This window comes from Rhea pennata, chromosome 4 (genome assembly GCF_028389875.1).
Source record: "Rhea pennata isolate bPtePen1 chromosome 4, bPtePen1.pri, whole genome shotgun sequence".
Lineage (NCBI taxonomy): Eukaryota > Metazoa > Chordata > Aves > Rheiformes > Rheidae > Rhea > Rhea pennata.
In genome coordinates this window covers 77,487,083-77,515,006 of record NC_084666.1, presented here as the reverse complement: position 1 = coordinate 77,515,006, position 27,924 = coordinate 77,487,083, and the positions used below count along the sequence as shown (strand labels likewise).

Sequence of the window (27,924 nt, the reverse complement as noted above, 5' to 3'; positions counted from 1 at the left end):
CTGTTGCAGGCAATGCTGAGCTGCAATTGAGCGGGTTGCCTGGTGTTGGGAGGCTCCTGCCAGCTAGCCGAACCATCCAGTAAATTGGATGTCCTTTTTGCAAGCTTAGTTTTTTGTTCTACTTACATATTCTAAAAATAACGTGGCGCAAAATAGTCCTGGATGAGCGAAGAGGCATTATTTCTTCAGTGATACAGTATTTACTGTGTAACTTTGCTGACAGTTTCTTTTCCTCCATTTATTGAAATGTCAATGAAAGAACATGGGAAAATAACCTTTCATTGGAAATGAGATGTGCAAACTCTATTCAGTATCTGGCAATTGTAACAAAGAATCTTCTGCGAGCATCACATCCAGTTCTCAGCAGATAGAAAGGCATCTCTAAGCCTAACTTCCCGTTAGGGCCAAAATGGTATGTAGAAAAACTGCCTTGACAAAAACTAGTGGGAAGTTGCCCTCTTACGCTGTTCGATGACTCCAAGAGAGCCCGTAGCCTGGGATGAAGATTCTTGATGTGACTGGTGAGCAGAAAACCAAGAAACAGAAATGTTTCCTGCTCTCCCTAACATTGAATATTTTCTTGCCTGATGCTTTTCAGTCTTGTTTACTTCATCCATTCCTTCTGCACGTTAACAGAAGCTGATAGAGGCATCCTAAGGGAGAGGGGAAGGAAAATACAGTAGGTTTTTTTATTAATACTGTCTGGAAGGAGTGGGATCGCTGTGTTAGCTCACATTGAACAAATATACCTAGGGCATGGTAGAGAGAACCTGTGTTAGCTGTTGCTTTCATTTTTGGTCAAAAGATACTTTTGGGGGAAGCTAAAATCGAAGTGTTCTGCAGAATAACTTTAAAATAAAGCTGTTGGCAAAATATGCTGGTTTAGGGGCTCCTAATCCTGCTAAGGGGGTCCTTTGAGTGTATTTTCTTGGAGATCTTTACGATCATTAATGGATCTGATGAATAAGGAATGCTTTTTGGCCAATTAAATTTTGAATTGTTTGAGGTACACAATCTTTAATGGGAATTACTGGAAGTATTTGAGAAGGGACCACAGTATTTGTTCCTACTTTATGCAAGACATCATTTAACTACCTTGCACTGGAAGGTATGCACCGAAACTTGCAGAGCTCTTATGCTGAGGGTACATGCAATTTATATATTCTCTATGAGACCCACAGTGAACATCTGGTTTTGGAAGATGCTTTATGCACAGATGTAGATCTGTGACAGTGAAGTCCTGGTACTTTGGTTTCCAGTGCAATATAAATATTGTACATGTAACATGTCAACTATGTCAATCTGGATGTCATTGGTGATGGGTTTCCATAGACTGGTTTTCTGTAGAGTATCTCAGACACAAGCAGCCTTATATTGCATTAGATGAAACTTTGCTTGCATAAATGAAAAATGGAAGAATTTTTTTTTTGAAATCAGCACATAGTGACAGCACTCTAGTAAACTAAAGCTTTCGCCTTTGATTAATGAATTAGTGTTTCTTTCCTTCCACCAGCCGCCTTTTTTCGTGGTGCTCTTTTGTTTCCGCTCTTCATAGTGAATTGTATTCTTGTTTATGCCATTGAGTCTTTTTTTAAAGACATCTTGCATGTAATCTCATTATCTGTCATGCATATAACAAGCAAAACAATTAAAGCAGTGAGATTGGTACAAGGGTTTAAAAACGTTTACGAAAGTTGAGTTGTACATAGTATTTCATTATTCTTTCCCGGTTAGGTAAATAATACCGTCATTTGCAGCTAGACCTTCTGCATGTTTGCAATAAGTGTTATTATTACTTTTCCGCTTTGTGATATACTAATCCAACAGGAGCAGCAAATAGTATCTGGATGTAAATAAGAGATAAAGATTTCTCCCCAGCTGGTATTTTAATAGATGGTTTTCAGTGCAGGTGGACAACTGGCAGGTTTAGACTGGAACTATTTTCCATAAATCCCAACTTTCTCTTTCCTTCCTCTTGCAAAACATCCTTAGCCACACGTGGCTCATGGAGCGAGCACCCAAAGCCCCCAGCACCATTTGACCCGGGCGAAGCTTGAGCCACCTTAGTATCGTTGCTCGCTGCTAGGGAAGCATGGGTTCGGCTAAGGCCTGGAGATTTTGCTTTTATTTATTTATTTATTTATTTATTTTTAATTGAAAATGAGCATTTTGTCATGAGGCGACCCAAAGGGAATGGTAGTTTTTAAGCATATATGCCCTGTATCATCAACTCTGATGGAGGCTGCAAGGGAGGGGAAGGATGTAGCCAAGTAAAACACAGCCCTCCTTTGACTTGGGGAGCTATCGCCAGTCTTGGGCTTCCTCCGGTTATAAAGAGTAAAGGTCTCTAGAATTTAACCGAGATGCTCCTGAAATTTTTCAGAATGAATTCTTTTCAGAAATATTTCATGGCGACTGCCCGGATGCGTGGGAGACCGGGGAGAGGCATCGGCCAAGCAATCGCGGTGGTTATGGCCATGTGGGTACGGCGCTGATGTACCCCGCCGTTCCTCTACCATTAGCGCGGAGGAGGTAGTTCCTATCACTTGGCTTTTCTCCATTCTTGCTACCCTGCAGCCTAGCAGATGTAGCAAATGCTTTTTTTTTTTGTTTTTTTTTTTCTCTCTAGGAGGTAGAGACTGATTTAAGTTTCCTCCCAGAGCACAGGCTGCATGGCAAGCGTGGCAACACGTGTGCATTTTCAGGGGACGGCAGCATCTCAGCCTGAACTTACGCTGTGTGTTTAGGTACATAAGGAAGCTCCAGCTGTAAAGAGGAAGGACTGCACCATTCAGTAATAAACTTTTAAAGTCAGTAGAAACGTACTTTGGCACATGTGTATAACTCCTCTTGCATTTGTTTCCCAGCAAACATAAAAACCCTCTTTAAATCCATATAACTTGCTAGTCTAGAATCCCTCATGTTTTGCAGTATGTAACAGTACATAGATTTTTAGTTAAATTCAGTGGTTTTGGCTCAAACTATAGGTTTGTGAACAGACACTGCATCCTCAGCTGGTGAGCGTGCTTTATCTACAGTGGGAAAACTGGAGGTCTTGTAAAATTTAGTCTGTGTGCATTCACTTCAAAGATCTTTTCAGAGAAAGATTAGGTGATAGAGCGTATCTTTGGAGCTTGCTTTCACACGGTGTAGCTTTCCTGAGGGTTTATATATGTATTTTTCTTGCTAGTTCTCTTCCAGCATCCATGTCAGTAAGAAATAGACATTTCTGTGGTTACTTTTTAGAGCATGTTTGGGGGGAATTGGTTAATTTTCTTGTTTGAGTAGGTTCCTTGGAAGGACAAGGGAGCAAACTGGCTCTTGAAGAGGGTGCACTAATGTGAAAGAGCTCATTGCTTCTGCTGCGTTCCTCAAGGTTTAGTTCTCAGATGTTCTTCATATCAAGACAAAACCATCTGTCTCTTCTGTACTCAGGCCTTCGGTGAGGAAAGTTTCGTAGCCCTTTCTCTCCTTTCGGAAAGGCTTGCTAGAAATCCCGAAGAGAAAATACACTTATGTATGCATGCGCATTGCAAAAAGCAGAATGAAGTAGTTGCTGGGAAAATGGAAAAGTGCCGTTTATTAGTATAGAGCGTGGCTAGAGCAGAGGAAATTGCAGTGAAAGGTTTATTGTTCCTGAGAGCTGGAATTAACCCTAGAAACGTTCAGGGAAAAGCCGTGGGGATATTTCCTTTGCATTGGGCGCAAAGGACTGGGTGACAGGAAAGGCTTAGTGCTCACCGGCTCTGGAGAAAAACAGTCAAGTTTGCTACACGTTTGACCGGGAAGCTCCTGAACTTTGATGAAAAGATGACCCGAAATCCCTTCAGCTTTGGATCATCTTCCCAGTTTTGCAAGATCCTGCTTTTTTTCCTCCTCCAGCGTCAGTCCGAAGATGTGACAGGTTGGAGTGATGGTATTTCTTTAGGAAAAGTACACAGCGCTGAATATAGCATAGCTGTATTGTTTTTCACATTAAGAATAGAAAATGGATGCATGCGTGGTGTTTATATGAGCTTTGGATGATTTGTCCGATTTATTTCAGTAGAAATGATATTGTAGGGCAGGGTGGCGTTGCTGAAAGTAAAGCAATTACATGGCTTAACACGTGATATATGTATTTTTTTTGATTATGGATCTCATAACGGGATATGTCAGGGCCCATAATGGCCCTTTAGCATTCAGGAAGATGCCACTGTTAGACTTTGATCGGCTTCCTTTAGCTTCATCTTTGTGTTTTGATTTAAAGGGATTAAGAAAATTGAAACCCTCCAACAAAAGGACTTTTTCCTCTTCCTGCCAGTGTAGTGCGACAGAAATATAGTAGCATTTTTTGTGAATAGGACAGCTCTTCTGAAAAGAGCTCCTCTGAGAAACAGAAATACCTAATGTGCTAAATATAAACTAAACTTTGTTATCATTCCACATGCACCAAAGACCCATTTTAAAGTACTACTTAGGCCTTCTCAGTGGCCCAAACCCATAATTTACATGCAATTTATACTTCGGTATGAAGATGGCATCTGGTAACTGCTCTGTCTTATATATGATTAGGCAATATGTGTACCTTGGATTGACAGCTTAATCCAGGAGAAACCTCTTCCATCATTTAAGAGAGTAGCAGAGGTGCAGATTTCCCTAAGCACTGCCTCCTGTCAGGCTTTCGGAGAAACCCAGTTTTATGTTTCTAGAAGGCTAAAAGATGAGCGCTGGCTATCCATCAACCCCAAAACTACTTTGAGTAGGATGCTGCTGGCCAAGTGGCTTGGGAGAGCCTTGACCGTAACCCAGCAGTGTTTTCTAATTCCCATCTCCTTTTAAAGCCTAGGCTCGGAAGTCCTTTGCCGCTAGCTGAGCTGTTTTTCTGTTTTGGGGTTCCCATTGCAAATATCTGATTCAAATCACAAGCACTAACAGCCTCTGGTCCTGATTATTTATTGAGTGTTTGTTTAAACACTGAAGCGTTACTTCAAAGATGGCAGTGGATGATAAAGAATAGCAAATGTGGATATGTGCCCTCTTCTCGCTCCTAGACCTGTGAAGTCCTGGCGAGTCAGGCAAAAGGTGTGTTTTAAATCGCTTCTGGGGAGTTTATTTCTTTGCTAAAAGCTGTTTGGATTGTGGTCCATAGATGGCTGGCTTTTGTAGCCACGCCAGCTGGGACACGGAGTCTCTGCTTCCCCTTCCACCTTCGCACGGACCTTTTGGGTGGCCACAGAGTGGAGCTGGATCCATCCGCATCAGAGCTCTGATGCTTTTTTCCCCCGGCAGCCCCACGTGTTCCAGTGCTAACAGGGTGCAAGGACAGAAGTGGTCTAAATGCATTAATCCACGGTGTAATGGTGCTCGGTAACTGTGAAGGCTGCTTTGAGAAGGGGCTCTGCTGCTGGCTTGCTGCTCATGAACGTCTTGTCGAGCTCAGCTTGGGATACGCGTTATCGACAGTGGTAGTTCAAACTGCAGCGTCTTCATTAGCCTTCAGGTACGTAGCCAGTAACCAGCTGTGGTCTGCACATGGCTGAAGCCATGAAGAGCTGCCGTACAGTCTAATGAAGCAAGATTTCACCCTTGACTTCCCGCAGTGCCTGGCCTGCAGCTGCCAAGATGGGAGCGGGAGCTCCTGAAGAGATGTCCACCTGGAAGGTTAATGAGGAGTTGGAGCTCAGTGGGACCACGTTCATGAGTCTCCTTTCCACTGCCTGCAGCTGTGTAAATTGGCTAGTGTTAAAATTTTCACTGTTTATCAGTACTACTTTTGCCCATCATTTTTTTTGCTGTTATGTTGGACGACGACAGCTCCGTTGCCTGACACAGTAATCTTTAAAAGTTGTTCTCTCTCTGGAAAACGGGCCTGGGATAACATGTTAAAGCAAAAATTGCTTTGTCCAGATTAACATTTCAGCATCCATTGGCACCTATCTTAGCTGACACGTCAGAAGAGAAGGAGAATGACTTACCTCGTTCCTTAGTGTAGGTGCATTGTAAAAAGTACTGCAGCCTTATCCCGTGTGTTGCAGCTTGCAGCAGTTAGGTGAAATTTCACCACTTTTGTAGAGAATGAAAATAGGACTATTTGTCTGCAAAGTGCTCTGCAGGAATGATGCAATATGTTAGCGGTTTCCAGGATCTGGGGTTTTTCTGTCTCAAACATGTGCATATATGACCGTGACACTTTGGAGACTTGTCTAGTAAATTTAAAATCTAAAGTCAATAGAAATGAATTTCCTGATTTTTCCTGGTAGCTCTTTAACAGCAGAATTAATTTATGTTGCCCCTGGATATTCACCCTCTCAAATCCCGTGTGCCCCCTATCTCCCTGTGTGCCTGTATGTGTGTCCAGCCCAGCACTCCACTGGTGCATCCTTGCTTTTGGCTGCTCCCGTTGGATTCAGAGTGGCTGCTGATCAGCAGCGCGTTGTCCCAGTGCAAGGCAAGGTCTCCTCTCTTCCCTGAGATTCCCAGCTGGGTTTGCAGCTGCTGGCAAACTGCAGTTTTGGTCTCCTGTGGCAGGGTCTAACAACCTAAATGTTGACACCTCTGGTGGACAAGCTTAGCCACGTTCAAGATACTAGTGCCAAAAAATTTCTGTGCTGATTCTGTGCTTGGAAGGAATTTTTTTTTTTTTTTTTTTTTCCTCCCCTCTTAATGCTCGCAGCCGTCTTTCAGGCTGTTACCCATGCTCTGTTCTGAAGACTGTCTCTTGCAGAACTGCAAATCCTAATTTCCCCAAAGGAGCTCTTTCAGTGATGTGTTAGGGGAGGTTGTCGGTCTGTATTCTCATGCTTCAGCTCCGAATTCGAACTCCTCCTCTGCCCCAAGCACGCCTGGTTTATTTTCAGCTGCTTTGCAAATGCACATTTTAGTACATAGCTGTGGCCAAACGTTGGCCTTTGATATGCTCCAGAGCCGCCCAGCTCTAGCTCTGATGGTGTGATGCAAGCGCCTGTATAAATTAAGCATTGCTTTGGAAAGTGCAACACGCTTTTGGAGAGCAATAAAGTTAGCCAAGCACAGGAGAATATTATCCTAATCACAGTGTGGGAGAGCTGTGCTGAATTTCAAGAATTGCTAGTATGAATATCAACAGCATCTGTAAATATCTTTTTTTAAGAATCATTTTTTGATAAAAGTCATTGATTTACTTAGGGATTTAAATCGAGAAGCACAGCCTTCTGTTTCTGCTGGTCCGTAATGTTTTTGATAATCGAGGTATTTGAGGAAAGAAAGGGCTTGGCTTTTAAAAATAAAGACCTATTAGACATGTAAGAAAAAACGTTATGTTCTTCTAAGCAAGTGGCATTCAGAAGCCCAGTTAGGACTGCTAGATGCACTGTCAAACCAGAATCTGCAGGCAAGTCTCTTAATCTGATTAAGTTCCTGGAGTATTGGTATCGCATAAGCCAATAACTCTCCTGCTGCAAATCCAGCTCTTGAAGACTGTTACGCGAGGGAGGCAATAGTAATAAAGTAGGGGATTTTTTTGTTTTTTGAGTTTCCCCCCCCCATTCATATTCTGGCCAGTATTCTTCTTTCTCCATTGATCTGAAATGCTCACGATTGTGCCCGCTTTTTTTATCGTCCTTGTAATAAGAAGGAGGAACATACACCACAGCTTGAAAAATCAATCACCCGTGGTGAGCGTGGTCCCCCTGTGATGAAGTTGGAGAGCGGCAGCAAGACGCAGCCAGTCGTACTTCTGTGTGTCACTTTACTTGTTTCGCGGCAATTGAGTTTTCACTGAGAAACGAGTATAAATTCTTCCAGAACCTAACCTCCTCTTCATCGCTGAACTTTGAGCTGCCCATCCTTACCTGGGCTCTTGGGTGAAGGCAGCAGGAGCTCAGGTGAGGCCCCGGGGAGGGCTCTCGTCCTCCTCCAGCAAGCGAGCAGAGGACCTTCCTGGGAGGCCCTTGCTCCCGGAGGAGCTTTGCGGTTTACCTGGAGCGTGGCACGGCGTTTCCCGAGGCCTGACTCCTCTGCTCGCTCGAAATGAGATGTTTCACTGGAGGCTTATTGCAAGTGCATACAGGGGACAGCACAAAGAGGGGTTTTGGTTTTTTTGTTTTTTGTTTTTTTTCTCCTCCTGGTCTTGCAAGTTGGCCTCATCTTCCCATTTTCCTTGTATTGCTGCACTATACTGGCCAGCACGTATCCAGTGCGTGTGTCCTTTTTTTTTTTTTTTTTTTTTTTTAACATCTCATCTTTTGCTTCATGTGACACCTCATGCTCTGGGATGTTGTGCGCCTGTTTAAAAGCCGATTCTGGGTAGAAATTTGCTTGTACGGGGATGATGTGCCCTCGTAATGCAGCTGCGCGGAAAACCAGCCCGTTTCCGTGGCTCGTCTCGTTCTGGGCACCGTTTAAAACAAATCCACTCGTGTTTTTTTCTTTCTGCCCTGCAATGCAGCAACCCACCCGAGTTTTCTATGCAAACTCGGACTTTGAAATGCAAATGTCGCATGGTTTCTCTAATCTCAGCGTCTTGTAACGGGTTCTTTGGGAGAGTTCGTGCTCTTTTGCCTGGGTTTTTTATTTCAGATGCATATCTTCTTGGAGGCTCCGGAAAGCGGCAGATGACAGAATCTTTGGGATTGTTCTTATTTTATTATTTTATTTTATTTTTTTAACGGGCCCTTCTGAGGCTCGGTCCCTGCGGAAGCGCGCGTGTACGTGTGCCGCCTCGCTTTTGTCTCTGAGCTGCTTGTGCTTCCTGAGAATAATGTGACAACGCCGAGCCGGGAGGGGGGGACACGACACGCTGCTGGGTTTTTTTTCCTTTTTTTTTTTTTTTTTTCTTTTTTTTTTTTTTTTTTTTTTTTTGGGCTGCCATCGGCGAGCCCTTTCCCCCCTCGGAGGCCTGGCGGAGGAGATGCGGGATTGGACAAGGAGACGCGTCGCTTTGCTGCCCGTCTCCAAGGCGCTTGCTGATGCTGCCTGCCCGAGCTGGCTAACGTCACCGCTCCATCACCCGCCGGGGTGTGGGCTTTCTTCTTCTTCGTTTTTTTTTTTCCTCCTTCCTCCTCCTCGCCTCGTTTTTTTTTTTTTTTTTTTTTTTTTTTTAATTCTGTCTTTGCTTCCCCCTGCGTTTCTTAATCTGTCTTCTGCCAAATGCTAACAGCATGATATTTTGCAATCATTTAGGTGAATACAAGAAGGACGAACTCCTGGAAGCTGCTAGGTGAGTGCCGCTTTGCAATATAAAGCATATCTGAGCAGGGGTGGTGGGGGGGGATAAAATAAAGAGGACAAGGGATATTTAAACCTATAGTGTTTTCTCGTTGCCTTTTCCACGCAATGGTGCAAAAAGGAACCGCTTCGTTAGCGTAAATCTGCTCGGACTTTCCAGTCTGGTGCAAATAGCAAAGTCTGTTTATGTAATTGAAATCCCCCCACTGTGGTGGTTATAAGGTTAATAATAATTGAGTTTTTGCTTTAAGCTGCTTAAATCCCGTTTATCGTTTTGTGACTGCTTTTTTTTTTTCTTTAGGGGCAAATTGAATACTGGATTTTTTTTCTTTTTTATTTTACTTTTCTACCTTAAAGGTTATTTTCAAAATATTTCCTATCGGAACAGAGCAAAAGAAAGCCTATACAAAAGACGTGAAGTTCAATCTTGTATGCTAGAGATGCTTTTATCCCTCTCTATGAGAGCTCAAAAATGGTTGTTCTTAGGCTGTTTGCCTTTTTAAAAAAAATATCTTGGTATTGTTATGTAGTTATTATGAATTTTATGAGCCATAGGCTGTGAGGGCTTATTGCTAACTAGCATTTAATTCAGAAAATGGCTTTCAGCAGATCTGTAAAATTAAGGGAATGAAATAGAGGATGAGGTAAAAGAAGAGATACCGAGAGGTGTTTTTGCATGATTTAATTATAACATTCATAGCTGCAAATTGAATATTCTGTCTTATATTTACCTTTGGTTTTGAAATATTTGGAAGGTCCTTTGGCCATTTGACATTCTTTTGGGCAGAGTAAAAGTATCAGTATATGATAGCTTCATATCTAGCTCCTTAGTAAATTTTTTTGCAAAGAGCCATGTCTTTTTATTTTCTCCCCCCACCACCACCACCCCTTTTCCTAATCCCCTCCTCTCCATTTACAGGAGCGGTAATGAAGAAAAACTGATGGCTTTATTGACTCCTTTAAATGTGAACTGCCATGCAAGTGATGGGCGTAAAGTAAGTAAATACTGTTTTCTTCTTCTGTTTTTCCAGAAAGATGAATTTAACCATATTTGGAAGCATAGCTGTATAAACCAAGCCGTGGTATATGGGTGCAACCTAAGCAATGTCGGTGTCATCTCCTGTCTCCCCCCTCCCCACGATAATATTAAATGCCATTTTCCTTGATCCTGGCTGCTGTGACAGGCTCAACTGTTAGCAGACATGGATTTTGAACGTGTCATTTCTTTTAAATGTCAGACCCCAGCATACACCTAAAGCGAAACCCTAGAACCTTTGATATGAAAAACAAAATGCACTGCTGCAGACGCAAGAAATAAAGGGAGAAAAGGGTCTTTTGCTCTCTGTGTTTAATATTAGCTAGGCAAGGAGGCTAGTATTATTTTCAGCTCCTGATGCTCTGCAGCTTTTGGCTGATGGTATATTGATATGATTAATACCTTCCGCATTTTCTTCACTTTGACCTTCTTGTTGTGTTCGACTCTCTCTGTCGGGGAGGTTTGAACGAGGGGAATCAAGAATGAGGCTGAAACTGGAGGAAGGAGGGATGCATGCCATGAGAAGCGGGTCGTATGATTTATGACATTTTAGAGGTCTGGATTATAACCGCACGCTGGTCTGTGTAGACTGTTGGAGCCACAAACTTTCGGTGTTCATTTATTTATTTATTTACCCTCTGCCAGAACGTTCTCGGTCTGCGCCTGGTGAAAAGGTCTCTCGCATGCAATGGTGCAGCTCCCTCTCCAGCTCTTGAGCTGGAGAAAGAAAAGCCTGGCAGTTTTTCCTTAATTTTCCCCCCCCTCTTTTATTTCTATGCAGTGCGTTAAAGCGTGGCATAAACGGCTGCCTGTTCTGCAGTTCTCTGTTGAAAGCCTTGGAGCCGCGGTGGTTTGTGTTGCCTTTTCATGCAAAGACGCGTTCACTAAAAGAATGTGGAAAAATTTCCCATGTCAAAATAGTCGTCTTTTAACAGATTTTTTTTAAATGGCTCTTGAATACCAGTACCTGGTATTTTAAAATAAGCATATCACCTGTAGGTCTTGGTTTCCCTTTTCTTTTTCCCTTTTTTCTTTTTTTTTTTTTTTAAGGACTTCACTGTTCATAGGAGATTGCAGTTAGATATTCTTATGTGTTGTTATAATTAAGTGCTGTGATATACAGCAGCGCATTTCTGAGTAACTGAGTCCCCATCACTAATGATCTAAGGCCAAAGGCAGAGTTGTGATTGCTGTCAACAAGGAGAGGAATAAGCCCTTACGGAGATGCCATCTAGAATATTTATTGCTCCAAAGTGAAAAAATATTTTTAAAATCTTATTAAGCTAGTGGAAATTATTTATGTATTATTGCAGCCTCTGAATTGGTTTGAGAATTTATGTGCAAAGCCCAGAAAGCATATTGCATTTAAAATTAATCAATGTGGGCACTGATAATTGGGCTTTGTGTTTGGTTGTTGGTAAACACATTGGTTATTAAAATATGTTAAGAATTAAACTGGCTTACCATTGATTTTAATTATTTTTTATGTTGATGTCTACTAGATGTATTTCTTTCAACATAAATGTACAGAATGTTTAAGGTGAAATAATTCCCCATAACAAGGGTGCTATATAACTGTTAAGTATTTTATTTTTAAGGCACAGTTTTCATGTCCTGTACTACAAGATGATTTGGGGTTTAATCTTTTTAAGCTGTGCTGCAAATTAAGTGAACTTTTCAGCCTACAGCACAGCATCTTCTAAACTAAAGTCTCTGGTGTGGCAGTGTTTGCTTCCAGTTAATCTACAGTGATTTACGGAAGCTGGAACTCTGTTCATTTTGGAAGTTGGATTTTGCATTCCTCTGGCTCAGTGATTTCAATCTTTTTAAATATATATTTTTTTTAATTCATATACCTTGATGCTCTCAAATGGAGGCACAGACCCCTCCATAGCAAATATACGGTTGCTGTGCTTAGTTACCTTTTGCAGATCCCTTGAGATCTGCAAGCTGCACACTTCCCCTGGGATGGGATGACCGAAGTGCATCCTTAAAGAAGTGCAAACAGACCCAGTCCAGCAAGTGACCTGGGCGCAGAAGCGTCTGAGCTAGTCGGATGTGAACCGTACCAAGTCGAGATGCAGTTCACCTGCGCGTGGAAAGCCTCGTTAGAGAGGCAAAGCTCAGCATCTCGGGCGCGCTGCTGCCGGAGCACAACCCGGCAAGCCCAGGCGCAGGGCGGCCTGGGATCTCTGCATCAGCCTCCTCCGCAGCGTGGGCTCGGCCAGAAGCTCGTGAGCCTTTGCCGTGGTTTGCGCGTTCCTCGGCTTTGCCCGTTTCTCAGACGTCCGGCCAGCTCCGTTCTTCCAAGGCGACCGTTTAGCTTTGTAGGTGAGGAAATTGGGTCCCAGTGATGAACGGGTAATTATTTTTCCCATATAACAGCAGACATCGACATTTTCTGTGCTTGGGAGTGGGAGTTGCCTGGAATTTGCCAGCTAACAGCCATTGCGCTAGAACTGCGGACCAAATAGTCAGAATATTATTAATGCCAGTGTTGCTCACTTCATTGCTTTATGCAGTTTATTGGGATCTCTTGTGCGGAATACTCAGATAGGGAGTAACCGAGACTTACTGCAGGTTGAGTACTTTTTACAGCCTCTTTGAAACATATTGGTACCCAGGGTCTGATTCCTGGCTAGTAGGTGTCTGTGCTGCTGAAACGGTTATAGCTGGCGCTGATGCCATCTCTCCATGCGTTCATTCAGCCTGGAGGTCAAAGATTGAATAGGGATGAAAACTAAACTTGCTTCTTCCCTGCCAAGTCAAAGTTTAGACAGATTACGTGAGCGCTGTTAAGATGTTCACGTTCCTGAGCAACTCCCAGCTGTCGCCCGGAGAAGGAATTTGGACTTTGTTGCTCCTCTTACAATTATTTGGTGGAGTGAGAAAGGCAGGAGGAGCATGTGCAGAAGAAAACAACAATTCTTACACATCTACTGCTAAAGCATTCTTGAATAACCAGCATCAGCGTAACTTTACGGGGTTTTGTTCCGATGACCAAGGAAAATTGGCAATGCTATCTCGGAGAAACAGCTATTAAAAGTCGCTGTATAAAAGTAGGGTAAAACTGATTTTGAGCAAATATTGCCTTATATGTCAGAATATATGTGAGTACACGTAGTGATGCACATATACTGAGCTATGCAGGGCAGACTATACAGTGCAGTATGTGTAAGTGAAGGTGTTATGCAAGGGTAAGATTTCACCAGAAGAACCATGTTTTTTTTCCCCTCTCCCTCCGTGACTATGTCCTGTTGTGTTTGCTTTATAAAAGGAAATGATTGGGTTGAAAGATGCTAGTCATTTACTGCCATTTAGTTTTGCTTTGATTTTTTTTTTTAAGATGACATTGAAAAATCTCAGAACTGTTAGTCTGATGTTATGTGTGGCATAAGATTTGCGTGCTACTTTGCCTCTCCTTGGAGAGCTTCACAGAATATTTCCTCTGTCAAAATGGAGCTTTTTCAAGATTCAATTTAGGGTGAATTTTTCCAAGACTTACTTTTGAATATTTTAAAGTAACAGTGTCCTACCTGTTACTGGAAGCTAAAGCTTTATTAATTTGTCCTGGGAGCTATATTTCTGTCTTGTTACAATAATCACAGCTTCCATAAACTACTAGTTAGTGGCATGAGAAAAGGCTGTTAAATAAAAACGTATCCTGGTTGCAAACTGAGCTAAAGCCATCTCTTAGCTCAGGCAAAGCTGTTCCCTTGGAAAGCTGTTCTGTGGAATGTTTTCTTTAAATACAGAAGTATGTGTGCACTAAGAAGGAAAAAGCTCCTCTCTACGAGACAGGCTTCCCACATGATTTCTGGACAGCTCTCTGGAGTGAACTGCCTCCTGCCAACCTGGTAGTTATTAGCAATGAGGGGCTGGATTTTTGTTTTGAGATTGGATTTCTGCTGTTTATATGGTATCCTGCACCTCTATTTCCTTACACATGCTCGGATCATGCTGGAGCTAATATGCTCAGTTGTCCATCACTGGAAGACTCTCTTGGTTCCTAATGCCCATTCCCAGTTTCTAATCCTTACAGTTTACACAGTACCAGTCTCTTTGGTGCATGCTGTTGTGCCTCTCTTTCCAGTCTGGACGTAGAATTTCCAAGCCTAGACGCAGAATTGCAGTGGCAGGCCTTCGCGCTAAACCTTGGAGGCCGAGAAGATCCTGCTCGCCTTCTGAAGGTGACTGAGGCCGCTTCCCTGTAGCCCATTCCTGCCTGACGTACAGGTGTTCATTTTGCTACCTGCAGCGTAGCCCAGGTGCCTGGATGCAGGGTGACAGATGCAAGAAATTCTACTCTGAAGCGGTCTGCAACGCGGTGTTTTGTACCAGCAACCCCAGCTTGAAGTGACCCATCTACAAGATTGTGCGTGCATGGCCACAATCTGTGGGAGGCTGGAGTGAAGATAGCATGATGCCTCCTCAGATCCTACTGTGGTACATCTTTGATGGAGGTTAACTTTCTGTTGGGTGGGAGTGCGGCTTCCTCCTTTTCCCTCCTTTCTTTCTTCTTTGGCATGTGCAGCCAGCTTGATCAGCCTGTAAGCAGAGGGCTGATAAATAGAAATTGAATTCTAACAACATCAAGTGAGTTATGTCTCCTCTTACCAGGAAGAGGCTTCAATTTGCTGCTGGTAAGTGGATTTGCCAGCCTCTGCTTCAAAAGTTTGACTGTTCTCAGCCATTTCTCTGAAAAATTCGGCAGTACAGAAGAAAAGCGGCTTGCTTTCCAATTTCTGAACCTGCATGGAGCAATCGATGCATGTTTTCATAAGCTTTTCCTCTACTGTTATTAAGCCTAGAAACTTCAGCAGAGGTTGAAGTTCTGTTGTAATCAGCTTGCCTCTAGCAGATAGGAGTTGAAAACAAACAACATGTACTGCAAGATTTGTGATCAAATTATATGCAAGTGACACTATAAAACTTTGCATTTGTCTGCGTTTTTCCATTGTTTCAGTAATAAAAACCAGAATTAATTCCACATGAACCAGTATGTCTGCTAGTACTGTAAATTTATGATGTACAGATTATATTCAAATGAATTTTTGAACATCTTTTGGAAGAAATAATTAAAAATTCACATGCAGTAACAAGCGTGTTGCTTAAATGTTTTGAGAATGCTTTTCTACAGTCAGAAGCTGCCTATTTGAGCAAGAGACTTGTGACCAGATACCTAGCCCAAGGTATTTTGTCATATCCAAGGGTGTATCTAAATTTCTGCATGTACTCTACGCAGGTGTATATTTGTCTGTCATGTATATTTTATGTCACAATTAACATTTTATCTTCCTCAAGCTTTTCTTAGCTTTCCTGCTTATATACATTGTTCGTGTTGTTGGCAGATAGATCAGAAGTCTCCAGTCTTGTGGTTTGTCTGCAGTGAAAAATGATGGCGGGGTGAGGAGCGGAAGGAGTCGTCGCATGGCTTCTCTCTATTGTCAGACTGAGCGTTTGGCTGCACCCTCAGTTTCCCGTCTTTGCGTCCTACTGCGTGTCCATGTCAGGATGTGTTGTCATCTTCCTTAAAAAGTGCTGGCTAGGAGTCGGTCAAAAACCTTTTGGATACCCAAGTAGACCGTATCTACTAAGCTACCCTTATGCACATCCTTGCTTGCTGACTGCTTCAGAGATCTCCACAAGGTGTGCAAGGTGGAATTTCTCTTAATAGCATTTGCGTTGACCCTTCCCAAGGAGATCATGTTTATCTGCTTGTTTTAACTGTTGTCATATTTTTCCGGGTACAGACATAAAATTACAGACTTGTAGTTTCCCAAAGCCTCTTCTAATGCCTGACATTACATCTACAACTTCCCAGCCTTCAGGAACTGAGACAGTTTTTAGTGATGGTCATATACAACTAGTAACTCACCTCTTTCATCCTTGAGCTCTCAGTACTTGTGGATGAATGCCATCCCATCCTGGGGATTTGTTGGTGTTCGTTCTGATCATGGGGACTGGTACCTCTTTCATGCTTACTTCATTTCTAGCCAGATCCTTTGTCTAGGCCCCATGTGCTCCCAAAGACACAAACTCACTCACTAGTGTCCTGATGTGAGAATTGCCTCTGTTTCTTCCAACCATGCAAAGAACTTGTTAAGCTCCTCCATGATGCTTTTTCCCCTCCAGGAGCATCATTTCCACAGGTCTGGAGCTGGCATTGCCTCTTCACACAAGCTCACTGGTGCTCCTGGTGGGATGGAAGAATTTATTACTCCTTTGAATTTCTTTCACTAATCATCGTTCAAACAATTTTTTTGCCTGCATTTTTTTTAACCTTTAATATGCTGAGGCTTATGATGCTTTTGATTTCTTTTAGCTGGGTGTGAATTCAACTTTTTGAATGATGCCTTCTAAATTCTGGTAGTCTTTAATAGACATGCTGGTTTTTTTTTCTTTTTTTTCAATTTATCAAGCCCTTCCTAACAGAAGTTATACATTAGCACTGTGCTTCCAGGATTCACTCTACAGGTAGTCTTCCTGCTGTCTGCAGAGACTTAATTCTCTTAGCTACAACTTTTAATTTACCTTTAACAATCTCCTTAGTTTTGTTTGTTTGTTTTTCCCCGTAGATTCCCTTTTCGAAGGTTAGGTTAGCAATGGTGGATTTTTTTAATTATTATTTTAACTTATCCATTGCTGCTTCTATAGGGAAGCTGAATACGAGCACATTAGTCACTGTCGCAGAGCCGCTTGCACGGTGAGTTTTGAACTAGATCTTGTTACTTATCACCAATCTGGTAGCTGCATTTGTTCTTGTGGCCTCCCTAGCCAGCTTCTCCATCAAACAGTCACGGATCACATCCAAACTTTCCATCCTGGTGTGATATTCAGCCAATCTGTACTGGAATCTCCCAAAGCCATTCTGTTCTCAACCGCTGTTTCTGCACCATCAGTTGCTAATATAACCCCATCACTGACTTCATAACTTATCTGGAGAATTTAGAGTGATCAGCTTAATTCTAGAAGAAAAGAACTGCACATACTTATATGTAAGGACAGACTTATTTACCTAATCATTTCCAACACCGTTGTGTAGCTTGGCTGAGCAGGCAGAAGATGCAAAATAAAAGGGGGAGGAATGACAAAACGTGCCGTTGTAGCTCATGATGAACGACTGTGTCCTTGATCACCTCGTCTTAGGTGAACCAGCAAGTTGAGGTTACTTGATTCATCTTTTCTAAGCATAGCATTTGTGATACATTTCTACTAATAAAATAGATCTATTTCTGGTAGGTGAAATTGTTTAGAATATTTATATTTAATAACTGTAACTTTTCAATTTTGAAGCATGCTAAAACAAAGCACAAGACACACTTTCGGTCGTCTTTTTGCCTTCTTTTGCAAGGCTGTGTTAGTTCAGCACAAGAGCACGGAAATCTACTTGCCTGGATTATAAAGGCATTAAATTCAAAACCTTGCAAGTTATCACTGTAACGCACAAAGAGCATTTGGTAAATCTAATTTTGTGAATTATTTTAGATCTTTTTATATTAATCTGATTCCATAATACTGAGCATAAATATTTTTTTTATTTCCCTCTGAGCACTGAAGCTGAAAGGCAGTCATTTTACAAGCATCGTTCTTAGCAAAGTTCATTCTGAACCTGCATTCAATAAAATGACTGAAGTGCTCGCTTGAATCTCAGGTTGGTAGAGCAAACAGTCAAATGAATATATTCTGGGAATTTTTCCTGTCGTCTTAATGATTTCAATACTAGTGAAAATCTTATAAACTGAACCCTGTGGTGTTTCCAGTCTGAAGGGGAAGGAGGAAGAACAAGGTAAATATATAAAGAGAGAGAGGCAGTAAAAATCACAAGATATACATGTGTGTATATATATATATATATAAAAAAACAGAATAAACATTTTTTTTTATGGCAAATGGAAAGGAAGGAAACCAAGACAGCAGAGAATGTGGCAGAGTCTTGGTTCTCCGCTGTTTTGGCGGGCTTCCTTCTCGGATTATTTTAACACTCTGTGCAGGCCTTTCCCAATCATCTGCCATGGCTTTTTGGAGAGGAGCCTCCTGTTAATATTTGTTTATGCTGCCAGAGCAACAACCAAAATGTTTCGTTAAAAACAGTCTGAACAAATAGTTAGTGAATAAGCTTTACAGTTTCTGACACAGGCTGACAGGACAGATAAAGATGTAGGTATTTGTGCTGGAAGAAGGAAGAAAGTTGTCTCGTCCTATTCTCCTGGAGCGTTAGGCTCTTGTGCCTCGCAGTTTGGCAAGATTGGCAGGCTGACGACTTGGGCTGTGGACCGTGCTGCTTGGCGCCAAGACGCTTGCGAAAACTCTGCAGGAACTTGGCTGTCATCTCCTGCTAGGTCAGGCCGGCAGAAGTAGCATCTCTTGTTCCCTGTACGCTGAGTTTATATCACAGGTTCCAAACAAATAAAAGCTGCAACTGTTGACGTGAAAGAATTGATGCCTATGTGTTTGGTCCACCAACCCATGTTAGCTGGTTCTCTACGTGGCAGGTGTTGGCAGCTGCTCCTTGAAGTACTAGCTGCTTGAATACCCTCTGATGGCTTTAGTTCATAACACTGTGGAGGCAGTTTCTTCCCTTTCTTGCCTTTGCCTCACCAAGAGCCAGCCATGCCTCAGTGTTTCCCCTCAGACTTGTCCATTTTTTGATGACAGAAAGAAGAAACTGCGGAAAACGATCATCCTGAATGCAACATTTTGCAAGCAGTTTCCATGTAATGTTCTGCCGTGTCTTCCAAGGGAGTGTACATCTCTCTTCAGTATTAAATGATATTAGCAGCATTCTCTTAGGAGAAGCAAGTGGGTCTGCACTATAATTTCACTCTTCTGTAGCTCAGCAAGCTACTCCTTCCTCTGATGCCAGCATCCATCACCAAAGAAACAGTGTGCATGCCTCTGCTTCCCTGATAATTCATCTCAAAGTCTGTCTCTGTGCTTTGCTGGAGCACTCTTCAGCACTTCTGAATCTGGAATCCCCAGCCCAACCTCTCTCATCTGCATGTAGAAATGAAAGAGATTCTCCTACGAGACAATTTTCTGAGAATATTGCAAGCTTATGCGAAAGGTATTGCTCTGCTTTTCTGACACATCCTCTGTGGATTGTCCTACCTAATGGGTCGTGGGTATGCATGCAAATACAGAAAAGCTTCAGGAACTGGATTTTGTTTTTTCCTTCTAAATTCTTATTTAAGAAGAGGTCAGGGATCACTAGGGCCCTCTTTATGGGCCTTGCTATTTCTAAAATGCCAGGATCAAAGGTAAGGATGTTGGTTCCTGCTCAAAGATTAAATGCTTCTCCCAGCCCAGTTACTGTTTCTGCTTTGATCTCCGCTTCTAGGTTTGGTCTGTGAACACTCATTCAGAAGGTGATGGCAGCAATTTAATCTGGAGAGATTAGGGAACTTAATTAACATTTGGAGAGTTGAGATCTCTTTTATTCATTTTCTGTATCTACTTTTTCACTTATATTAGATTGAATTTTGATTTTAGAGTTCATTATGACCATGATTCCTGCCTTTGTCTCCCGTGCATCTTGTTTTGGCCTCCAATCAAACCCTGGTGTTTTTCTAGTAGGTAATGACACTCATTGAGGTTTGACTTTGTTTCCTCATCTGTGAAGTAATCAGAAAAACTTGAGTTATTTCCTCCTCCGATTTGCCACAGTTAGGAAAACAGCTCCAGAAGGCATCTACGTAAGGTAAGGATTTCTCTTCCCTGGTGTCCTGGGTAGCGATCTCTGTAATTTTGAACATCAGGTGTCATTGTCCGGAGAAACCCACTGGGCAGGAAGATTGGGCTTCTCTAGTGGGATTTAGTAAGGGCTTCGCATGTTCTTCTCTCAAACATCCCTCTCAAGTCTACCTCTGAGCAGATGATCTTTTCTCATGTGGTGCTGCAGTGCTCACGTGTTTTCTTTCCTCTTGTTAGAACTATCTCTTCCTCTTATCCTCTGCTGCTTTGGGGTCTATCTTGCTTGCCTCTGCTTACCCTCCTTCTCTGCGGTGGCAAGATTTTTATGCTAGCTGGAGACATTCCTGAGTAGAAAAGTGAAGGCACACACTTCCCTTTTTCCTGTATGTGTTTTTTTTTTTTTTTTTTTTTTTGACTCTTCAGCCATTTTAACAATTGTTGCCGTTTCTCCTTTGTTACGTGTTCTTGTCTCTTCCACCGATTTATCCAAGCCTGCTTGGCCAGCAATTTGAAAACAACATTCCAGCTGTGGTCTCTGCATGGCTGAATACGAGAAGGAACGTTTCTCCCATCTGTGATCTACGGAGCAACGCTTAGTAGTTGGCAGGTGTTTCCGTGTGCTTCCAGGAGGTAGACTCTTCATGATTCCTGACCTTCCTGATGCTTCCTTTGTGCCACGTCCCTGGTGATACGATACCTGAATACGTTTCCAAAGGTATTCAGGTACAGGGAAGAATTTCTCTTTAGTGCAGATATCTTAGGTGGGGTTTTATTGCATTTGGTTTGGTTTGGTTTTCATTTTTACTCTAGTTAGCTGTTATAAAGCAGCATATGAAATTTGTGCCATGATGGTTTTCTGGATTTGACTAAACTGGGTTCTGCGCAACAGTCCAGTTGGGTACTGTGGGTTGTGTTCAGAGGATGAGACAATGAAATTAATTTACTACTGGAAATGCAGTAGAGTGAGAAACGTCTTCCTTACTCGCTTCTTAATCCTTGTCTGTTTGATACTGGTTTTCTGGGGTCTTTTTGTTTGTTTGTTCTTTTTATATAAGAAAAATAGTTTAACTTAATCATTGCTGTGATTTGTCTCTAGGGTTTAAGCTTATTGCAGCTAGCTCGTCTACAGTGAGCAGTCGGATTTGACTTGCTTTCCTGGGGCCACGTCTGTAAGCTTGTCCCTAAAGGGTAGCTGTCAACCATGAAATGAAGGAGCATAGCAGTGCTCTAAAATGACGGGGGAAGTTGCGCAGTGTGGACGGCTGAAGGTTGCAAGCCACGTGCTGGCTAAGTGCAGCCCTTTGCACGTTCGTTAGAAGCATCCTTGTCTTGCTGAGATTAGGAGCCCTCTTTCTCTGTAAGTTACCTAACAAATAGCAACGAGATGATTTGGTGTTTCGTTTTGTTTCCCTCCCTTCCGCTCTCGTCTGAGAAAGTTTGCAACCAAGTATAAAAACAAAAGGAGCAAGATGGGCACGCTGCTTAAAATGAGCACACAAGACATCCTGGGCAAGCTGGTAGCTAGGAGGCAAAGGAGAAGCCTGCTCATTTCCGTGGTGCAAAGGCTTGGGAATGTCTATCCTTGACTGTAATGTTGCTGCAACTTTTGTGCTCTTAATCAGCGTCCTCAAGCAGCTGCAGGAGCTGCTCCGCCTGCTCCTGGAATGGGTTCCCGGTAGACGCTCGTGATTGATGCGGTTCGTTTTAGAGGACCCGGTAAGAGAACAGCATCGAGCAGGCTGTGATTGCAAAGAACCGCTCTGTCATAAATTGTAACCCAAGGAAGAGGGAGTTGTTTGCCTGCCTGCAAGAGTGTTTTTTTTTTCTTTTTTTTCCCTTAGTATGCCAGATTTGAATAGTGATTTTGGAGTCAGGATATCATGCTACGTTTTTAATGACATAAAGCAGAAAAACCCTCACTTTCCCTCTTTGCCAGTATTTAACCAGCAAGAGCAAAATGAAAAAGCATACAAGATACAAAAGACTCTCTTTAGTGCACTGATGCTTCCAGTAATCTGAACGTTGTCACAGTGTAGTAAGAACTTCCTTTTTTTTGGATTAATTCTTGCAATTGCTGACTGCAATTTGAAGGGTGTGTGAACATAATATTTATGTTTGAGAGGAAGAAAAATCTGCTTGAATCATGTGCTTAATACTCTTTTTCCCTCTTTCCTCCATCCTACTTGACAGATAAGAAAATGCGAGTATCTGATTGTGTATATGCATGCTTATATCCAGTAACTCACGATCTTCTTAAGCAGTGAGTATCTCCAGACAGCTGGAAGTGATTGCAGTTGTTCCTTCAGAGGAGACAGTGGTGGTGGTCAAATGATCTCTGGTTGCTTGCAACATGGAGCTTTCATCCAGCAAAGTTTTAAATGTTGGGATGGGAGATTGACTGTATGTGTGTTCATGCATACACATATATAGTTTTCTGTTTTCAGTAGGAGCAGCTCGGCAGCCTGCAGCGTGGGTGATTTCTTGGCACACCTTTGTTTTGATGCAAGTCTAAAGGCCGATGACCTTGAGCAGACGGTCATCAAATCTGCAAGTGCTAACAAAGCAGCATGAAAATAAGGCTCAGCGAGAATAATACCGAACTGTTTTACATACTTTTTTTTTAATATAAAAAATTCCCTTCTCGTATTCCCAGGCAACACATTTTCAAAAGGGCTACAAGCAAAACCATCTGCACCAGTACGAATTGCAGATATACAAGTTGGCAGTGATTGCCACCTTGTATACAGTGATCTTTATTTAAACGTGGTGTATCTGCTTTGACTCAATTACAGCTGCCCTAAGACTTTAAAATAACGTGAGCTTCTTGCACGAGGGCCTATTTTACTTAATAAAAATGGAGTTGTACTCTTAATTACACTAGCAAGTAAGAATGACTTGTATGATTGGCTTGGTAATTGTGACTGTGAGTCTTTGAAGGCAAGTGCCCTCTAGGGATTCTTCTCTGTAGGTCTCTTGCCAAGTATTGCAAGACAAGGGAGAAGGGGGTTAATTGATAGCTCAATTTAATCTCTTTTATTAATACGAAGTGGTTGGATTGATACACATTGCAGGTGCAGTGCGGTATACAATACTGCTGTTTTATGATAGGTGGTTACTAGTTTTTGAGTGCTATGGAAACTGTGTGTTAAACAGCACTCTTTACTACCATCATTCATTTAATTCTTTCGGGAGATAGAGGGATTGGTAATCCCATATAATGACTAGTTTGCGTAGTGTGACGCTTATCTCGGAGGTCCTTTGTTTCTGTGATTAGCATGCAAGCTTGTAATGCCAGGTCAGTATTTGTTAAATATTAAATCTGTCCTATTATTTAGTGGTGTTTCTCCTGAGAAAGGGAGAGAAGTCCTTAAAAAAAATCATCGCACTAGGGCCTTCCTGCTTCCTCCTCGTTGAAGCGTGACTAAGTGAAATGTTCGTAAGTGCCTTTAGCAAACTTGAAGAGCCTCTGTCACCAGTGACTTGTGGACCTTGATACAGTAGACCAGGTTGGGGGGGTTCTTTTTTTAAGGAATTCTTTGGCAAAAGCAGGACTAATAACCTCAAAAATACAAAATGCACAGTATGTGCTTGAGGCATAATGATTTTTCTTTTAATTTTAAGCTATGGACAAGATTCCAGGGTGGGTACATCTCTGTTGAGAACATCCCTAGTAATAACCTTGAAGACGAGCGAAGGTTCGTCTGGGAAGTCTGCCATCGTTTTAGAAATAATACGGAGCTGGGAACGGGGTGCAGAGACTCTAATCACAGCGAGGTTGTAGAATCCTGCGTCTCGCTCCCAAACCCAGTCGTTGCTCCAGGCTCCTGCAGAGTTTTATGCCTTCGGTAGGCTGTAGCTTTTCACCAATCCAGTTCAGGTTCTTTTCAGATTTTCTGAGTTACTAATTCTGCTCAGATAAGCTGGATTTAGTAACCTGACCGAGGCAACTATCAGGATAAACAGTGCTGAAGTGCTCAGCTAATATCAATGGTGGCATCGTCTTTATCTACCCTTTGATTAGCGTTTGATATGCAGAAGCCAGCTATGCGTACCATTTAGGTACTTGTTACACCTCTGCTGTTTAGGGGAAGCAGCGATGAGCCTATTTCTGTCTCGACTTTTTTGTCTTGATAACAGAGGGAACGTGATGTCTCACGTGAAATACTCTATAATGATGTTTTAATGCCTACAGTATATCTAGGCTTGGCTGGATACTGTGAATAAGCAAGTCTTGCTGAGCGTTCAAGCTGTTTTATGCACGGGGTTTTACTGTAATAAAATCTCCTTGTTCGATTGTGTGTTGGAGAATAAATGGCAACAAAAATCCCTTGAAAGTCCTCTGCTTCCTCCGCCTTGGGAAGGCAGAAATCATGGCACACGTTAGTGTGAGAAATTAATTCCTTCAAACTAAAACTAATACAGCACCCCCAATTTCCCTCACTGTAAAAAGCTTTTGAGATGATTAAACTTCAAGGGGAGCCACTGCCGTCAGCTTCAAAAGCTTTCAATTAAAATACTTATTATTTAGCTAAGGAGAAAGGGTGTATTTACTGTGCGAGGTTTAAGCAGCAAGGTGCATTGCTGCTGCAGGGATGTGTTTTGCAGGAAATTGTGCAAACCGAGTGCATTTTGCTCTGTGTGTGCACGTGCTCGTGTCTCTCTTACCGCACCATAGTACTGAACACCCACAAGCTCCTGCTGCTTTTTTGGTGCAGAGCTGAAGGCAAACGTCCCTGCTACGCCACTCAAATGATACCTCTTTGCAGGTAGATGTAAAAATCCAAGCATTTTTGTAAGCTGCAGCCTGAACTGCTTATGCACAAGTTTGCCCATGCAACTTCAAAGAAAAATATTGGGTCATTATTTAAATTAAACCTGTGTGATGAGTTTCTTATTGCTCTTGGGGGTATCTGGATCTTTCCCCACCTTAAGGAACATTAGCTTGGCGTATGGTGTGTATTTATAAACTTAGCTAATAACAAAAGGGAAGCATAGCTTCCCCGAGGATATCCTGTAAGAGTACATAAAGAGTAGTTAAATGGCAGTGAGTGAAGTGTAGGGTGTAAAAATGGAGATTCTCATCTCTCCATCTGGTTTTGTTTTTCTTTGCAGTCCACTCCTTTGCACCTAGCAGCAGGTTATAACAGAGTTCGAATAGTCCAACTTCTGCTTCAGCACGGGGCGGATGTTCACGCAAAGGACAAGGGGTAAGTAAGATGGGTTGATTTATTGTCTGGTAGCAGCGGTGGTTTTATATTAAAGCAGGATGAGGAATCATTTCTCTGTTTCCTGTTGCAACATAATCTCAAAAAGCTGGCCCAGAATGAGACACTTGCTTCCAAAATCTGAGCGTGCTCCATCATAAATAAACTTTTGTTAGAGCTCTGACAACAGGTTAGCAGTGATTATATTCCCTTTCAGTCCCTTATTACACCTTAAATATTTTTTTCCAGTCTTATTCTTGGCTTCTGTGCACAGATGACCCTATAATATCATAGACTTCAGCCATTATTTCACAGAAAGTGGGGCAATAAGTGATATTGGGGTAAAGATAAAATGTGCCTTTAAAAATTTGTCTGTGATCTCATTCTCTTGTTGGCTATATGCATGGAGCTTCAAATAACATCAGCAATATTTGTGTGCTCACAACTAGTGTGATCCTCAGAGACCTATCTCGACTGATGTTGCCAGCAAAAATCAAGATGTAGCAGAAGCTAAAAATATTCAATTTTTGCAGCAAGCACGGTAGCTGAGTGAGGTTCCAACAAAATGGGCACAGCAGTGAGAAATCTGGAATTAATAAGTATTTTCTCAGCCGTACGTTTCTGATTTCTAAGGGGATAATTCTCACGACGGTTTGGTAGGAAAGCTTAGCTCCAGCGTCGTAGAAATCAGGCTTCTGGTTCAAGGCATGCATTTTTCATTTAGAGCCTGCAGAGGTGAGATATGAACTTGAGACACTTTCTATACTTATATACTGTTGAGTCTAGCCTGGTGTTAAATATTTTAAATGAAGGTCTTTGTTTTTTTCCAAACTGGTCCCAAACCTACTTAAACTCTTGAAGATAGACTGAACTGTAGCACTTTTGTCTGTACAGTGGTGGTGGAGCCTTTTTTTCTTTTTTTTTTTTTAATTGTCAGAGGTTGTGAAATGCATGATGACGCGTTATATAGGTCACAGAAACGGAGTGAAGCTGTACATAATGCCTGTTCAGGAAGATCCAACATTGGTAAAGGATTTTTTGTCTTTTCACACTTTTTGGAAATCTGATCACCTGATGCAGAATCCCAGATTGGTGTTTTAATGAGACTGAAGCTGTGTCCTTGGAAAGGATCTCCAGGTGACAAGTGGTTGAGTTCAGCTTGAACATGTGGAGAGGAAAAAAAATCAAAAAACAAACCCCCCCCACACTTATTTCATATTAAAGTCGTAAGCAATTCAAGCACACTAAGATATCTGTGACAGCTCTTTCTCCAGCAGTCTGGGGTGAGAGCTTAAGCCCTGTTTTCAGTGTGCTACGCATGCTGCGTTGTTGAACCGTACCTAGCTTGGCTTAATTAAACTCTTTTTCTCCTTTGTAATAATGTCTTGTGCTTATGACTAGACCCCGGTCATTTAATTGACCAGTGTTGTTTTTAAGAACAGTCTCCAGTGATACAGCTGTACAAAAATTACAGGGACCGTCTTGTAGGTCTCTTGCACAGTGAAATAGGTTGCGCTGTCAAAAATGCAGTTAAATCAGGTCATGCCACAGTCCGGAGCAGCTATTTCAGTCCACTGTCTAAGAATATTTGTAATTCTTTGTAGTAGAGCCAGGAGTTAGGTTAGCGTTATCCGAGGAGTTTTGCCTTTCCCGCAGCATTTAAAATAAACAGGAGTGCACACTTAAGTGGAAACAGAGCGTTCAGTGTGGAATGGGACCTCTTTCCCTCCCCGTCGTGGCTCCAAGAAAGGTCATATCAAAGGCATTTAATACCAGTCTTAATGGTAGATCGAGCCACCTCTTGCCTGTTAGGTGAAAGATGTTTTAATTCCACCCTCAAGTAACACGTTGCTTGAAAAGGCTGGATTTTCCCAGTAGACAGTGGATCTTAATTTTTAAATATTTGAATTTTAAAATTTAATTTGATTTCTGTTTCTATCTCTCAGAATAGTTCCTGCTTCTTGAAAAATGATGCTTAAATACGTATGTCATTTCTTTCTTCTCTTGCAGTGGTCTTGTGCCTCTCCACAACGCCTGTTCATATGGACACTATGAAGTTACAGAGTTGCTACTTAAGGTAAGTGGAAGGATAGAAAATAATTACTACTGATTAAAAGGTGTTAGGTTAGACGTGGACTGTTTACACCGGGGTTAAAGCTGAATCTGTTTTTCATTAATACCAGATTTCAGACATCCCATACGTAGTTTCAGAGGCTTTGGAGCTTTAGCTCTTTCTGTGGTACAGTATATATGGGATTTTTTTATGACATAATCTCTTCACCAGAATATTAGATCTGGAAAAATCTGCCTTATTAAAAACAACTCATACAGAAATTCCGAATTTGTTGAGATTCATTGGTGCTTTTATGTATAAGTGTATTTCTAAAATTCATTTTTGCTTGTGTATGCGCATTTGTACACTTATAGAGGAAAAAACGGAGCTGGCTTTCCTAGGGCAATGAAAACCTTGCGAGCTTTTTGTCGATGCTGATGCTTTCATGCTAATGCAGCTCTTTCTTTGCTGCCCTAGCACGGAGCCTGCGTTAATGCGATGGACCTCTGGCAGTTTACCCCCTTGCATGAGGCCGCGTCCAAGAACCGCGTCGAGGTCTGCTCCCTGCTCCTGAGTCACGGCGCGGATCCCACCTTGGTCAACTGCCACGGCAAGAGCGCGGTCGATATGGCTCCGACGCCGGAGCTACGGGAGAGGCTAACCTGTGAGTATTTCCAGCTCGAAATAACGGTCGGTGGATAGGAAAAGGCGCTCTCCTTTCGAGTGAGCGTCCTCATCAAGCACAAGTAGAT

General features: G+C 42.2%; 1 protein-coding gene across 1 annotated transcript in view; it reads left to right on the top strand.

The window, feature by feature from the left end:
* The window catches only part of TNKS (tankyrase), a 125,418-nt gene that overhangs the window by 60,003 nt on the left and 37,491 nt on the right, over positions 1-27,924 (top strand). The window contains exons 4-8 of the mRNA XM_062574401.1: positions 9,142-9,178; positions 10,106-10,181; positions 25,028-25,122; positions 27,130-27,196; positions 27,650-27,836. Coding sequence (XP_062430385.1) covers positions 9,142-9,178; positions 10,106-10,181; positions 25,028-25,122; positions 27,130-27,196; positions 27,650-27,836 — 462 coding nt within the window. The remainder of the gene's footprint in view (positions 1-9,141; positions 9,179-10,105; positions 10,182-25,027; positions 25,123-27,129; positions 27,197-27,649; positions 27,837-27,924) is intronic.